General features: G+C 37.1%; 1 protein-coding gene across 21 annotated transcripts in view; it reads right to left on the reverse strand.

Moving 5' to 3' along the window:
- The window catches only part of LOC126321101 (zinc finger CCCH domain-containing protein 13-like), a 229,314-nt gene that overhangs the window by 185,298 nt on the left and 26,145 nt on the right, over positions 1–17,871 (reverse strand). For all 21 annotated transcript variants that reach the window (XM_049994147.1, XM_049994156.1, XM_049994170.1 and 18 more), the window contains exons 2-3: positions 2,699–2,777; positions 2,355–2,597 (exon numbers count right to left, since the gene is read on the reverse strand). In XM_049994147.1, the coding sequence (XP_049850104.1) occupies positions 2,355–2,597; positions 2,699–2,777 (322 nt within the window). The remainder of the gene's footprint in view (positions 1–2,354; positions 2,598–2,698; positions 2,778–17,871) is intronic.

Consider the following 17,871-nt stretch of genomic DNA (forward strand, 5'->3'; position numbering starts at 1 on the left):
CTTAACACAAAGGGGAAGGCCAAAAGGTGGAACGAATACATAGAAGGGCAACACAAAGGAAACAAGACCTGAAGATAATATTATGGAAAGGGAAAAGGACGTTGATGAAGATGAGCTGGAAGATGTGATACTGCTAGAAGAAATTGATAGATCATTGACAGACCCAAGAGAAAACAAGGTCCTGGAGTATACTACATTTCCATAGAATTATTGAGGTCCTCAAAAGAGCCAGTCACGACAACACTATTCCACCTGGTATGCAAGATATACAAAATAGCATTGGACTTAGGAAGACTTTAGTAACTCCAGTCTCAAAGAATGCAGTTACTGACAGGTGTGAAAATTATCATCAGGTTAATAAGTAACAGTTACAAAATATTTACATGAATTATTAACAGGAGCACGAAAAAAACTGGGCGACCTTGGGGAATATTAGTTTCTGTTTCAGAGAAATGTAAAAACATGCAAGACAATACTGGTGATACCTTAAAAGATTGGTTAAAGTAAGGTAAACATAAATTTATAGAACCTGTAGATGTAGTATATGCTTTTGATAAAAACCACCTGAAATAAACAGGCGCTGTTAACCTCAGCGTTGAATGCCCATAAGCTCCAAACACACAGACTGAAATACGCTCTTTGAAATTCTAGGGATATCGGGATAAAAACGAAATGAGTGAAGATTACCTACAACTTGTAAAGAAACCAGAGTGTAGTTATAAGAGTTGAAGTACTTATAAAGGAGGCATTACTTGTGGAAGGAGTGAGCCAGGGTTGACATCCACCATAGTGTAGTTCAATTCGTGTGTTGAGCAAGCAGTAAAGGAAACAAAGAGATAATGTGAAAGGGAATTAAAGTTCAGAGAGAAGAAATAAAACTTTGCGAGGTTTGCTGATGACTTCGTACTTCTATCAGAGAAGCGAAGGGATTTATAACATTAGCTGAAAGGAATAGACAGCATTTTGATAAAAGATTTTAAGATTAACACAAAAAAAAAGAGCAAAGGTAAATGGATTAAATCACATGATGCTCAAGGAATCAGATTAGGAAATGAGACACTAAATGTGGTTGATGAGGTCTGCTATTTGGACAGCAATATAACTGCTGATGGCTGACATAGAGAGGATATAAAATGTAGACTCGCAGTAGCAAGAACAGTATTTTTTAAGAAAAAGATAAATTTGTTAAAACTGAATATAAATTTACGTGTTAGAAAGTCTTTTATGGCAGTATTTGTTTGAAATGCAGTCTCTTATGGCAGAGAAATGTGACCACTAAACAGTTCAAACTAGATGACAATAAAAGCTTTGAAACCTGGAGCTACAGAATAATGGTGAAGATTATATGAATAGATCAAATAATTAATGAGGTGGAAAACTGAAATGGGGAAAACAAAAATTCATGGCACTACTTAACTAAAAGAAGGTATCAGTTGATAAGACATATCCTGAGATATCAACTTAGTAATGGAAAGGAGTGTGGAAGGTAAAAATTGAGGTAGACTAGCACTGAATACAGTACGTAAGTCAAATGGTTGTAGGTCGCAGTGTTTTTTGCAGAGATTAAGAGGCTTTCTCAGGTCACACTTGTGAGGAGACCTATACCAAACTATTCTTCAGACTAAAGACGTAAGGGCAGCGGACCCGTATCCAATGAACTTCAACACCTACATTAACCTACCCAATCGGTCAACCACTTTTAAAGCAGAAATTTCAGAGTAGGTTTCCAGCCATATGACTACTAGCACAGCTGAGTGCTGTTAGGCTAACCACATACAAAACATTTTAATAAAGTATCTAACAGGTTGCTCTAAATGGCAACTAGAATACAGTAAACTTGATAGTCATGGATGGGGACGAGTATGGCTCTGGTGTACCTGGGTGCTTGTCAATGCCATCAATCCTACATAAACTCTATATGCTCTTCTGGAGCCAGCATCAGCTGTTACAGTGTGACACCACATGTATTTCAGAGAGCATTCACATCAAATCACCTAAAAATGACATTTGGCTTGTTCATCATGTGATTTCTTTCATCACAACTATCAGTTATAAATAGTAAAAGATTACAAGAAAAGTATGAAAATGTTATTCTTGTCATTATACAACACAAAATACTTATGAAAAATTGTCTCTCTTTACACACAGAAGACTTTGCAACAATTCTCTGAATTGCCGGAAGAAATTAGACAACTTCATAATGGAACTCTTTTAGTAGAAACTGTGTCTTCCTGATAGGGAGACCACAGTTCATATAACAGAAATGCAGCTACCAATCACAGAATAATTATCTACATCCCATCATCCAGAAAACACATATCTAAAAAGATGCAAACAGATATTCCATTTCCTACCTTTTTTGGTTTCTTGTCCTTTTTTTGCCGTTGTTGTTCCTCCTTCTCTCTTTTCATTTGTAGCTCTAGTTCTCTTTGCAGCAGCTGACGTCTTTTCTCCAAAGCTTTTTCATCTGCATATTCCAGGTCTGTCTGATCCCACTTCTCCCAGTTCAAATCTGGACTTCGTGTCTTTTTCACAACAACTGTGGAGTGTAGACGTTTATTAACATCTTCTTTCGTTGGTGGTTTTGAGCTATGGATCTGAAAATAAACCAAATAATGGCAATGCTGGGAATTGATAACTACTTATAAAAGTACAGAAAAATTAAATGCAACAAATTAATGTATTAATTATACATTACCTGCTTCGGTTTATTATCTCCATCTTTTATTGCAGCTCGCTGTTTTGACGGACTGATTAGAGTGTGTGTATTGGCATACCTGTTCAAAACGAATAGCCTGTGTGAGGATACTAAGTAACACATTTGAAGCAATTGCTGATACATTTGAATCAGAATAACAAAGAGATTGACAACTGAGCATGGAATAAGATGCTAAGGTTGATTCATTGTTACCAGTACATAAAATACAGTCATGGCTGCAAGAGCTACTAAGTTTCCTGCTGGGTTCATTCACGCTCTCTGTTAATGAGTACTAATTAGTTAGCTTTGCAATGTCATTATGGCCACATCACTTTTCTGCATACTGTAAAATTGCTAGCTTCAGTCATTATGTTGTGTAAATTAAACATGCATACACAAAAACAATGAAAACAAACTGTAGCAATTATGTCACCAGCAGCCCCAGACATCACTGACAATGGACTGTGACAACCAACATCTGACATAATAAAAAAAATGACAGTTCTGAATATTAAAAAGGCACAACCAAACACATTCTCTTGTAGGGTGTTGCTATGATAATTCTCCTGCAAACAATTTAATGTCATCACTTTGTTATTCTGATTATGAAATGATTACTATACACTTAAACAGCTACAGCTACTGCCATGGCAATAGTAATTGGTATTAAAAGATTATAACTAACAAAATGTGCATGTTTATGGGGGAAAGGGGAGATGTGAAAGATACCTGTACATCCTTCCAGCAAAAGTAAAAAAGAAGGATACAATGAGCAGTAAATTTAGTTAAGTGTGTTTAGCTGATCTACTACATAGACAATCATCATAAAATAAAAACAATAATCCACATTTAATATATGTACAGCACCCAGTAAAATGTTATAAAAACCATTGTATGTCATATCGTCTACTTGATTTATCTCTGCAAGCTTCTACTCAACTATTCCACTGCCCACATTGTCACATTTTAAACTACGATTAGTAACTTAGAAGTCTTGGTACAGTCACTAAGTCAAACCTTAGTACAGATAAAACAGATATAAAGTATGAGATGCTTATAACAGTAGCCGAGCTAACACTTCGAAATATATATCATGGAGGAAATGGTCAATAGCATATGTGAGTCTGACAAATTTCATAACAAACGAAACACTGTAATACTTGTGTGCACTCCCCATTTTGCTAACATGTTGCAAAATAAACTGATATTCAACAAATTTACTCATTCCTGCATTTCTATGTTGAGGATATGATCAATGGCATAATGGAGTTTAACAACCTTCATCATAAGAAAAATCGACTGTTGTGTGCACTCATATTCATATACAGATGTCAAGGCCCACAAACTATACTACCAGGGAAAAATAATTATTTTTTGTGTTTTACTGTCCATAGATAACACAAATATTGCACTAGACTAATTTGTTTGCAATGGGAAACAAACAGATGCATTCAGTCCATATTGGGCTTTGCATGAAAGATGTGATGAGCAGTATTTATTTGGGCTGACTACAGCTACACATTTAAAAAACCAAATTGCAAATATCTGCTGGAACACTAGAGAAAATGCAACTGACGACTCTTAGGTGAGGCTCTCTTATACTGCCTGTTGTTCCTTTGAGTAAAAGTATTTTAGTAGTAATAATTATCTTTCTTCTTCGTAAGGCATACTGCAACTGATATAACTAGCTATTGTTTTTAATTTTCACTGAACATCCCTAAATGATGAAAATAACACCAACAAGAATTACACTATAAAGGTTGTAGTGTCAAAAGAATACATAATATTATTTTGTACAGAATAAATACACAACACAAGAGTGGATATGGGAACTGTCAGCTTCATACATACCACATTAAATTTTCCAAAAAATCTTATTATGTTTGATTGATTCACAAGATTCCTGTCCCCTATAATGTTGTGAGCCCTTCACAATGACAATTATACATTTTTAACTGAATATAACATAACACAAAAAAGCTTTGAATAAATTGCTAGTTAGAGATAAATATAAAGAATTTTTCAGCATATATGGCTGATGTAGCAAAATACCGTAAATGAAAATTAACTTTCTTTATGAATTCAACAACTTCACCACCTATTCTGACTGCCTTCTCAGGCCACAGAAAACGAGATTCACACACTGAAAGATTTTTTTCTAATTATAAAAGGCCTATATCTGTTTCTTGTCACTGGAGATTAGTTTACCAATCTTACTTATAATTTAAAAGTATCCAAACAAATAATATATGAATGCATTAAGGTGTGTACACACTGAGTGTGCTATGCTGATCATGTTCTGAGTGTTTTCGGACCATTAAAGCAAGCAGAGTGCATGGACTCAGTTTGAAAGAGGCTGCATCACACCAAGCAGAATTGTGCTTCCCAGGACCACTGGAATATTCTAGTCAACTGGTATCCAAAATAGTTCAAAACAGCTATTTTCATGACAAAATTGAGGAAGTTTTTTCCTAACAGTTCCATATGTTTTTTGGAGTGCTGATCTGAATTTCATGTTTGCTGCCTTGCAGGAAGTCGGCTTCACTACAGCTGGAGAGGAAGGGGGAGGGGGCATGTATCAACAAAACCCCTACACACCCTGTGAAAGTGCATTTCATTTCCAGGGTGTCCAGCAAACCTTCATTGTTGGGAGGGAGATACACATTACAGATGGTAAATTCCAGAGACATCCTCACACAAACAGCCAGAGTCGCCAAAGTTGTATCAAGGGGCATCTGTTCACTGTAGACAAAGACCAGAATATATGTGCAAACAATGCCAACACTCTTCTGTAGTAGCATGATTTTTAAAATAGCCTCAGTAGTCGTGGAGGGTAGTACAAAAAGTTGTGGAAACACACATAGCTCAACCAGGTGGCAGAAAAACCCATTATAGTTCCACCATCAACATTGGTTCCTAACCAAAGGGTGTGTGTGTGTGTGTGTGTGTGTGTGTGTGTGTGTGTGTGTGTTTGAGGGAGTGGGGAGAGGGGTTGCGAGACCATAGACACCAGGGACAGAGGCGGAACAGGCAGAGCCACCACAACCTCTTCCTTCTTGTGCCTTGTACTTGTCTTTGTCTTTGTCCTTGTCCTCCTCCTCCGCCTCCTCCTCCTTGAAATACGATTTTGCTGTCTACAAGAGCTTGTATGCCCCATTTCTGGGGCAAAGGAGGAACACAAAGTCCTACAACTCACAACCTGTGGCTGGTAGCTCATCATGGATCTGCAGATTCCTGGGAAGGGAGCATCCCTACCTGGTAAGAAATGCCAAAGGAGGGCATTGCTTCTCTGGCCGAAGGTTGGCGATGGAAATCCCTAGCGAGAGGGGAGTTGATGCTCCCAAAAGAGGTGTGGGGGAAGCAGGAGGAGGAGGACTTGCAACCACATACAATCAAGTGGCCCCGAGTACTTGATGAAAAGACACATAGGGCAACGGTGCAATCACTAGACATGATGGAATCATCGCAGCCACAGCATAAATCACCATCACATGTGTAGGACATAGATGATCAGTTTTCCCCTTGGTCTCTTGATATGTGAGTCAGTCAAGAGTCTTGTATTCTTGAATCTTCTTTTCTCTTTGGAAGACAGTGCAGTCCAGTGAACAAGGTGGAGGGGCACAAGAAGTGTTCATGTGCAAGGGATGCCCACAATCCCTAAAGATGGGGATGGCATTGCAAAGCGAGGACATGCTCCTGAATATCATGCGTATGTAGTACTGCATTGGAGGGGGAGCATATAGTTTCACTTTGCATCGATATACCATCATCTTGACCTTTCCAGGCAATTATTCGTTTTCAGAGAGTCTTGCACCAGAAGCTGTTGCTAGCTATGTTATACAGCATGATCCACACAGCTGATGAATTCCCTGAAATAGGAACAATTATTTTGGGTCTGTCATGCCACAATTACATTAGCAAACATCTTAAAGCCCTTAAATTTAATGTAAAGGAAGACGAGCTTATTGCCCTAACAGATTTTGAGGAAAATTATTCATTCATTGTTCAGGACGTAGCGCAAGACTTCCACAGGGAGAATAGCCAAGCATCAATTACTCACGTCACATATTTTTTTCCGAAAATCAAAAGATAGAACTTATGAGGCTGTTTTTTTTTGTCAGTGACTGCAACATTACCCAATTAATATTCATGCTTTTACCAAGCAGCTGATGAAAAATGTAAAAATCAGTTCACTCAAATTTCTGCCTATTGTTTCAATTATGGCTCCAGCACCCAACACAAAACTTTAAATGAAGTTAATTAATCAATTAATTTTCTCTATTTTTTTCTATTGTAAAAGGTACTATGCAATGAAGGCAGAATGGATTTTTTTTATGAGTCATGGAAAATCATTTTGTGATGGGATTGGAGGTAAAACAAAGGTATTAGTAGCACGAGCAAGTTTGCAAGGACCAGTTAATGGGAAAATTCTACAGATATGTTCCACTTCTGCACTGAAAGCATTAATTGCATCAAATTTGCTTTATCAGAAAAGAAGAAATTCAAGAAAATAAAGCATCACAAAAGCATACACTATGAGAAACTATAAAAAAATCTACATTTTTTACCCACTGATTGAAGAACCACTTTTCTTCTGGCCAAGATCAGGGACAGTATTGAAGGAAGTACATTAAAATTGGGCCTCCAGCCAGGACAATATGCTGCACCCATTTATGACTAAGTGGTTGACTGGTAACTTCCATAAGACTTCCACTGAGTGGAAGGACACATTGACAAGCACTGTACACCCACATGGGCTAGTCAATCCATTTTGTAAGCCATCAAGAAGTGACAAGTGCTGGGTTTCAAAACAGCACATTTTTCCAGTTATCCAGCTCCATCAGTGACAACATCTGGCTGGCAATTAATTTTCGTTGTGATATTCAACAGTAAATTAATGCAACCTCATGGAGTAAACATTAAGCTTAAGATAAAAAAATAAAAAATAAATAAATAAAAAATAAAAAAATTGTTTCAAAAAAATTGTTGTTGTTGCTGTGGTCCTCAGTCCTGAGACTGGTTTGATGCAGCTCCCCATGCTACTCTATCCTGTGCAAGCTTCTTCATCTCCCAGTACCTACTGCAACCTACATCCTTCTGAATCTGCTTAGTGTAGTCATCTCTTGGTCTCCCTCTACGATATTTACCCTCCACGCTGCCCTCCAGTACTAAATTGGTGATCCCTTGATGCCTCAGAACATGTCCTACCAACCGATCCCTTCTTCCGGTCAAGTTGTGCCACAAACTTCTCTTCTCCCCAATTCTATTCAATACCTCCTCATTAGTTATGTGATCTACCCATCTAATCTTCAGCATTCTTCTGTAGCACCACATTTCAAAAGCTTCTATTCTCTTCTTGTCCAAACTATTTATTGTCCATGTTTCACTTCCATACATGGCTACACTCCATACAAATACTTTCAGAAACGACTTCCTGACACTTAAATCAATACTCGATGTTAACAAATTTCTATTCTTCAGAAACGCTTTCCTTGCCATTGCCAGTTTACATTTTACATCCTCTCTACTTCGACCATCATCAGTTATCTTGTCCCCCAAATAGCAAAACTCCTTAACTATTTTAAGTGCCTCATTTCCTAATCTAATTCCCTCAGCATAACCCAACTTAATTTGACTACATTCCATTATACTAGTTTTGCTTTTGTTGATGTTCAGCTTATATCTTCCTTTCAACACACTGTCCATTCAGTTCAACTGCTTGCTCTTCCAAGCCCTTTGCTGTCTCTGACAAAATTACAATGTCATCGGCAAACCTCAAAGTTTTTATTTCTTCTCCCTAGATTTTAATACCTACTCCCAATTTTTCTTTTGTTTCCTTTACTGCTTGCTCAACGTACACATTGAATAGCATCGGGGAGAGGCTACAACCCTGTCTCACTCCCTTCCCAACCACTGCTTCCCTTTCATGTCCCTCGATTCTTATAACTGCCATCTGGTTTCTGTACAAATTGTAAATAGCCTTTCGCTCCCTGTATTTTACCCCTGCCACATTCAGAATTTGGAAGAGAGTATTCCAGTCAACATTGTCTACAAACTAAAAACAAAAAAAATTAATCTAGCTTTGGCCCGGGCCACTTAAAGGAATGTACCATCAGCCTTGAGACCCTATGGAAACAAATCCTTGATCACACTTTGTATCATATCATATAGAAACCACCATTTGCACAGTTATGGTCATGGTCCCACAAAAACCAAAAACCATGTAGATACAAAATGTGTTATAGAATGGAATTTAACTAGCAGTTTAAAAGCATCACAAAATAAAAAGGCTTATTCAAAATTCTCATTAACATGAATCCTTTACCAAAAATCTGTCCGCAGACTGATATGAACTTCATCAAAATTTATATATCCAACAATGGTGTAAAGCTTGAAGACAGTTTATAGAATGCGTGTTGTAGCCATTCAGCAAAAATTTTACTATCTGATCTCCAGTGCCTTGGAAACGCATAGTTAATTTTTGAAGTTCGTAACTAATTTGATTTGTTAGTTATTACAGCAAACAAACTGGCTGAAATATGTCGTGATGAGCCACAACAAAAGATGCTCTTCATTTTTGCACTTTTTCAAGTACTTCTGAGTGAAGCTCACTTTCTATTCAACAAGATTTTTTTGATATTGTCTTCCCCAGGGAGTATTAAATTACTGTAGAACATAATAAAAAAAATGTCAGATCAAATTGAGTTCTAGTAGAGAATGGGCATATTTTAATTGCATCTTCACACCTTCATCTTGTCTTTATATACTCGCATTATAAAACAATATCTAGTTTTATGTGATAAAGAAAATGGCTTTTATAATGAAAACGGTTTAAAAGAGATTCCAGAAAACTGTTTTTCTTTTTTTTTTCAGTGGGTTGAAAATACCCATTTCTGGCATTTTTGAAAAAATTGTCATTTTGCCTACAGTTTGTAAACCTTTGGAAAGCAGTAGGAAAATTAAATAAATTTTATAGTTAAGGACCTTGTGGTGTAAGTTATCATATGTTAAGTTGCAGGTTTACCAAACATGTACTTTCATAGACATAAAAAGTTAAACTTCACATTTTTGCTGAGGCTATTTTTTGATGACTTTGCTTCAAATTATCTGTGTGAAATTTGCTTGTGAAATCTCTCTTTGTTACTCCATGCCAGACAGTGCAAAAGGTTGTACAAGATGGCCTACTTTTGCTCCTTTCAAGAAAATATTGACAAAGATGTGTCGCGAAGTTACCGAAAACTCAGGGATGCACTGCTGAAAGCTGTGTTATGGGGTCAATCAAATGACTAATCTCTGTGACTATTAAATTGGCGATCAAGAAACTTAATCAATGTTTATTGGGAATGTGTGCTAATGTCGACATAAAATTTCATCAAAATACATTACGGTCCCACAGGTACATATAGATTTGCATGGAATTGTCCCAAAATGATACTCTTACACCACCTAAAGGTTGCAGGGCATCTGATTTACAAGAAATGTGAATCTCTTCAACTGAATCACCACCTCAGTTGATGCCAGATTTTGACCAAAAGCCTGATAACAGCACTTCGAAAGCTTATTTCGATTAGGTCAGACAACAAGAACAAAGCAAACAGACAGGGCAACACATAGCTAATTGCATGATACCACTGACACTTCATAACCACGGATACAGCACACACATGTGCATTCCACCAGCCACTGTATGACATGTGGCAAGGGCACAATTATTTGTTTTATAATACAATTAACCTCCTTCAGTGCATTTGTAGGTGGCACTTGGAAAGAATGACTCTATGCACACCACTGCGTAAGCCTGAATTTCTCCAGTTTTATAGCTATGATGAGTATGTAGTGTGAACACAGAAGGAAGTAACACTTTTGACTCGGATGCTCTCAAAGTTTTACATGCAATTTTTCATGTTATCTGCAACTATTTTCCTGCAGTGATTCCTACAGGAAATGTTTCTGCATTTTGGTGACGCTCCAGAACTGAGTAAACTATTCTGTGGTGAAGTTTACAGGGCTTCTTCATTTTTTTTTTTTTTCCTCCTCTCTCTATTTAATCTAACTACAGTGAGCCAGCAAAGGAAGATCCTTGACATTTGCTGTGGACTTGGCACAACTGATTCATGCATCTGTCTCAAATAATCACATAACATGATTTTGTATATGTCTCTATGGCATCAATTCTCAACCTGTCTGGCACACCTCCCACACTTCCCCACCCCTAGGGGGTATGATAATGCTAAATGGGAGGGGGGGGGGGGGGGTCTTACTGAAAAGAAACAAATATGAGTTCACAGACTTATTAATTTACTGAAAGGAAAGCAAAGCAAAATACATTCTGCCATCATGAAAAAGCAGAATTCACATTTACAGTGACATAAAGCACTTATAACTAGGGCTGTATCAGTACTGCACAGTCCATTTAATACCAATAGTGTATTTAACTTCTCAGTACTAAATTAAAAATAAGTTTAATAATAATAATGATAATTAGTAACTCCTCTGGTTCTGGCTTGCACAGCAAAGTTTGTTTGAAGACAGGTTTAATATTAGCAACAGACTGTCTGAGTTGATGTTCTACGTTTAGCTGAGATCTATGTTTCATCTCCAGCCAACATACATTTGGCCTTCAAAGCTGCCAATGCAGAAAATCCAGTTTTGCAAACATAGGATGCTGAAAATGGTGATAGTCTTCAAAACATCGTTCTTTTCAATGCAGACTACTCATCATCCAACACAGCTCAGAATTCAAAGAGTGATTTATTTACAAACTGTCTCTTGATTTCGCCACTAGCTGAGAAGTCTATGAAGATTTCTTCTTCAAGAGTTGAGAGAGCATTTTGAAATGGATCACTAACCCACTTGTAAGATGCTAACAAGTCTGAATCACAGCTCTGTAGATGACTACTGATTTCTGATCTCTCACATTTTCCACATTTTTTGGGGCTGATTTATTAATTATATGCTTCTGGATGTTCTACTGAGTTTTTTTCCATTTTATGCACAATATTTCGAGAACCAACCCAGTCATCTTTGTCAGGTGCTAGGAATTTTGCTATTATATACTAGTTAGTGTATAGGCATGCAAGTACACATAACAACAAAGTTTGTAGCACCTGAAGAAGACAGCTGAGCTGGACATCAAAGTAAAGTGTGTACAATGGACACAGCAACTTGGTAGAAAACCCGCAAGCACATGGATGACTACTATTATTGCTTGCAGTCATTTGCATTTCCCATCTGAAAGCTGGCAACAGTGCTGTAAGCTGTCAGGAATCTTCTTTCGGCAACTCTACTATACGTAAGGATCTTCAACCAAGTAACAATACTCAAGAAGCAGTTGGACCTGAGTTTTGTAAGCAACCTTTTTCTACCCTTTGAAACTCTCTTCATCTCTGTGTAACTACCACAACCTTCATCCTTTTTGACTCTGCTTACTGTATTTGAGCCCTGGTCTTCCTCTATGACTTTTGTCTCCCACTCTTTCCTCAATTACCAAACTGATGATCCATGGATATCACTGAATGTGTACCATTAACCAATTCTTTCTGTTGGTCAGATTGTGCCATTAATTTCTCTTTTTTTTCCTCAACTTCATTCAGTATGCGATCATCAGCTATTCAATTTACCCGGCTAATCTTAAGCATTTCTCTGTTGCACCATATTTCAACAGCTGGTATCATCATCTCTTCTTGCTTTAACTGCTAGTTGCCTAAGTTTTGCTTCCATACAGGGTTACTCTCCAGACATATACCATCAGGAAAGGTTTTGTAACATTTAAATTTACATCTCTCTTTTTTTAGAAATATTTTATTGCTATTGTCAGTCTGCATTTTATATTTTCTCTGTTTGACCATCATCAGCTATTTTTCTGCGTAGCAAAAAAATCCTTAAGAGCCTTCATATGAAAATCAGTGGGGAATCAGTCTTCCTGAAGACATTTTTCATGATATTCCACAACAAATCAATTCTGATGCGCCATCCTAATTATTTGATAATTTAACTGAATTCGGTGATTGCTTGCCACTGTTACACATTGTGTCACAGAAGGAGTAATTAATATTCAGAAGTACAACAGGAACAATCACTCAGAGCAAAGAAGTCTAACAAACTTGGACTCTAAAATGTACATCCTAAATGCTATGAGCACTACATCTTTGATACCATGAAACAAATATGTCTTCCACTGAAAGCTCTTTGATTTGAATATTTTGAGAGATGTAATATGGACCAAAACAACGAAAAAGTGTCCAGTAAACATGGATTCTCAAGAACATACCTTAGGTGCTGCTACGTGCACTTCTTCAGTGGAAGAGATGTGTGTCACAGTAGCAAAAATTTATGGTATGCATTTTAAAGCCCAGGTTTACTGGACTTCTTTGCTTTGAATGATTGTTCCTCCCGTGATGTACCTGAATATAGAACATTCGTCTAGGAACACGCTGTATAATATAAAGATAAGTCTTTTCATCTATTTCTGTGCACTGTGTTAAATTTATGTTGAGGTCACCTATCAAGTCTTTGTACCAAATATTATAGTATTTAGTTCTTCCACAGGCACTTAACAGCCACTGTGAGAATTACCTGTGCACAAAAGGCAGAAACAAATGCAAATCCAAGATAAAATCTGAGAAAAATAAGAACAACAAAAACAGATTTGTGACTCTCTATCTAGAAATTTAACAGAAACTGGAGAAGGAGACTGGACAGGGAAAAGAGCCAACAAAGTCTTTGTGGGCACTGCAATAGACAATGTGGGAAAAATGAGTACAACAATGAAAGGTAAACATACACATTAATTATTATTTCATAGTGTCATCCAAGAAGACACAGCAAGAAAAGAAAAGGATAAAGAGAAAAAGAAGAAGCAGAAGGATGCAGAAGAAAGCACTGATGAAAAAGTAGAGAGACTTTAAACTGAGGGCAAAGAGAGTAAGTCAAAAGAAGAAAAATGTTGGGGGAGACTTTTCTGTGAAGCTGGAAGAAGACTGTAAAACAAACAACAAATTGCTGTACAGAATGGTGAAAAATAAAGGAAATACATTTACTCCAATAAAAGCTCTGGAGAAAGAAGATGCAACCACTGTCTGGAGGCATTTGAAGACATCTAAAAAGAGACAAGAGGTATAGTACAGATAGATATTGGAATGGATCTACCAGAGAAAGAACTGGGAAAGTTAGACATTCTGAAAAAGAGAGAAGTAGTTACACGGCAAAAAGCTCCACTTATAGGATAATAAACGCCACTGGGAAATAAGGAAAAGTCCCAGTATATTGGACAAAAGGTATCATATAATCGTCTTCAAAAAAAGGAAGGAGATGGAAATGTTGTGATTATACAGGAACAACACTCCCACCCATAGAAAAATACAAAACTTTTATTAAGATATTATTTACATTATTTGAATACTCGTTTCACCAAAAACTAATCTGATGAGGCCAAAGTCAACAAATAAACCATAGACTACTCAAGTAATATAGGTATTTTCTAAAACAAAAGAAAACATTATCTGTCAGTCAGAAACAGCTCTGTCATCAATGATACAGTACACTACAAGATACTGCAAAATACTAAAGATTGTAGTGGTAATAGGAATATCAAAGCAAATATATTACAAGAAAAAATAATCTCATCAGATAACAACATTAAGACAATGTGGGATGATATATTGAAGGTGGGGACCGGTAGAACCAGACATTAAGAGGAGCAAATTGCATTAAGAATAAATGATACATTGGTAACAGATGTGGCCAGTGTAGCAAATAATTTTAACAAACATTCCATAACTGTTACAGAAGAGATGGGGTTGTCAGGGTCAATAGATACTACCAAGGAGTGCCTCAGACCAGACATTAGACATAACTTTCACTAACACGAATATGACCCTCCCCACCCCAGCAGCACCCCAGCAAAAATAATGTTCACCATAAAATCCTTAAAATCAAAAAATTCTAGAGGGTATGATAAAATAGCAAATTTACCCAGTCTGGGAAAGAAGTTAAATCCAGAAGCATCTGTTTCATATTGAGCGACTTCCTGGTAGGCATCTGTTCACCATGTGACGTGTGGCCATTTCCTATACCTCTTACCTTCAAAAGTACGAGGTGAATCTGATCAGCACAAACTAATCAAACTCCACCACAGCCGGTCCTAAGCCCGGTTGAGAAAGGAGAAGGGGGAGGGGGAGAAGTAACACCCCATTTTAAAAAACCTCGGTTCACCAGGTCTGGGAGATAGTATCTTAGGGTCCCTTGTCAGGGTACGACGAAGATCTCAATAGTATCAACAGCAGAAGATATGGACTCCGGTATGGTGAAGAGGCAACCTTAAACAGTCTTGGAAGGAAGCTAAATCCAGAAGTGTCCATTTGATATTGAGCAAATCCCTGGTAGGTGTCTGTTCACCATGTGAGGTGCAGCCGTTTCCTACATGTCTTACCTTCAAAAAATGTGAACCCAACTAGCACAATCTAATTACTGAAACAAAAACCAATATGGATTAGAAGGCTTTATGCAATCAGAATACTCAAGGAGATTAATCCTCCACCAAGCCCATTGGTAAGGTGCGAAGTAGTCATTCAGATTCCAGGAGACCACAACATAGTTTTGGGTGAATCAGAGCACCCTGAAGATCGCACACACAAAATTAAATCAAAGCAAATAAACTATATAGCAACAGTAAATGTTCAATCTCTCATTAAGCTTGGAAAACTAAAAACAATAATAGATCTTATATAAAAAGGACAACGATTATAACTGTACAAGAAACTCACTACACGGACAATGAACCTTTAGAATCAAATGGGTACAGAATCTATAAGAGTAAGTCCAGCAGCAAGATTCTGAAAGACGCACCCATTTTTGGTAGTGATTTCATTATCTCCAATAAAATGATTGACTCAAGAGTAAGTTTTGACCCAACTGACGAAAGAACATCCTCTCTAACATTTAAATCCACAAACAAATTGTACACAATTCTAAATATCAATGCCCCAACATACAATAAAAACCAGAAGAAAACCAGTCATAATGTAGCTGAATATTGGGAGAAAGCTGATAACTACATGAGTAAAATACACAAACTGGAAAAAGAGAGAGAATATAGGAAAACTGTTGGTAAACATACTGCTCACAAGCATCCCAACAGAACCAAGGAAAGACTGACAGAACTATGTGATAACCACAATATAGTCATAAATTCCATGTCCTTTGAGAGAAAACCTAAGAAGCTAACAACATGAGTGTCACCAAACCCAATATGTGGGGGAAAAACAGCTATAGCACATAGCAATAAGCAGAAAGTCATAAGGAAATAATGAATTTCAAGAGTTACAAAAGCCAAAAATAGCAAATGGGATCACTACATTCTGTAGCTAAGTTTAGGATTAAGCCTGAAGTACACAGGAAACACAAAAGACAAACTAAGATCCAGAATATGACCATGATACACAGCAGCCAGGAAAATTAAAAGCAGGACTTCAAAATGAGGACTTTCAAGCATGGGATTATCTTAGAAATGGCATCATCGAAACAGCTGTCAGAATGGTACCACCTGCCAAATGTAAAAAAAAAATAAACAGACATAGCAGAATGATCACTGTGACGAGGCTCTACAAGAAAGGCAGAAATAATGGGAGAAGTGGAATGCAAACAAAAATCAGGAAAGCAGAGAAAACCTCCTACAAAAGAGAAGTCACTAAAATTTTTAAGAGAGAGAGAGAGGGGGGGGGGGGGTAGTTATTCATCAAGAATGAGCTACATAAAATCAATAAAGATTTCAAACAAATTTCATCAAATTTATACCACCAACACTGCAACTAGTAAGTGCAAACTAAGCAAATGGCCAAATCTCAGCACAATAACAGTGACATAATAGCAAGATATTTTGAAGATTTACACAATTGTCCAACCCTCTGCACAAGAAAGGCCCTAAAACAGATCCCAATAATTACATCTTAAGTACTACTCAGTTGGGCGAAACATCAACTAGACCTACAAATAGGGGAATATCAAGGAGGTTTTCAGGAAAATAAATCATGCACTGAACAGATCTGCAATCTAAAAACCATCCTTGAAATGAGAAAACTAATAAGAAAGACACAACTGTTACCTTTGTAGATTTTGTGAAACCATTTGATTCCACTTATAGAGAATCTCCAAAAGCTTCGAAATAAAAACAGGAGTCAGGCAGGGAGACATGTTGACTATACTTTTTAACTGTGTCCTGGGAAAAGCTATTAGAGTGTGGAGAAAATCCAATACAAAAAGTATCAATTTAGGAAACTGAAATGTTAGCTTCTATGTAGATTGTTTGGCATTTGCAAATGACATTGCCCTGATCACAGCCACACCTGAAAATGTGAAAACCCAAATAAAAACCTGATTAAGCAACCAAGAAAAGTCAGTTAACAAATTTCTCTCACAAAGACAGAGTTTAAAACAAATGTAAAAAATTCCTTGGAGAAACTACTCATAAATCAGAGCAGAACCAAGAAAGTCAATTCATTCAAATATGTAGGTGAATGGCTAACCATAAACAATAATGAGGAAGAATGTCTCGAAGTAAAAGAGATAGAAAGAGAAAAGAACCGCATTCCAGATCACTAGAAACATATTCAAGAAGAAGGCATTAATGTGGGACACCAAAATTAAACACTAAAATATAGTGGCAAGAACAGAGGCTCTGTATGGTGCCAAAACACTACACCTAGTACAAAAAGGTGGGATAAATGAAACAATGAAAATAGGAAGTTGACTGCTTTGATAAAATCATTTCTTTTGGACAATTTCCTCCCAGAGGAAAAATAAGAACCCAATATTGTACAGACAAATATATTTTCACCTCATACAATACACAGATTGAGGGTGAACACTAAGGGCTATGAGGCAACAGAGAAAAAGAAAAAGAGGCTTCATTTTTGCTGTTAGAATGATGAAAGAAAGATACAGGGAGAGAGTAAGAGATGTCATCTTTGGTCACCTATATTTAGAAAAGGCATCTGACATCTCACCAATAGACAAATTATGTGAATGTATGATAAGGAGAAAAGTACCAACGTCTCTTGTCACCCAAGTAAAGATACGCTGTACATGCAATGCCAGAGCTACATCCAAATAGATGGTTATTCTGACTGGTTCACAGAGAAGTGCATTGTTACAGCACCTGTTCACCACTGCGATGG

The sequence above is a fragment of the Schistocerca gregaria genome, chromosome 2, assembly GCF_023897955.1.
Source record: "Schistocerca gregaria isolate iqSchGreg1 chromosome 2, iqSchGreg1.2, whole genome shotgun sequence".
In the NCBI taxonomy this organism is placed as follows: domain Eukaryota; kingdom Metazoa; phylum Arthropoda; class Insecta; order Orthoptera; family Acrididae; genus Schistocerca; species Schistocerca gregaria.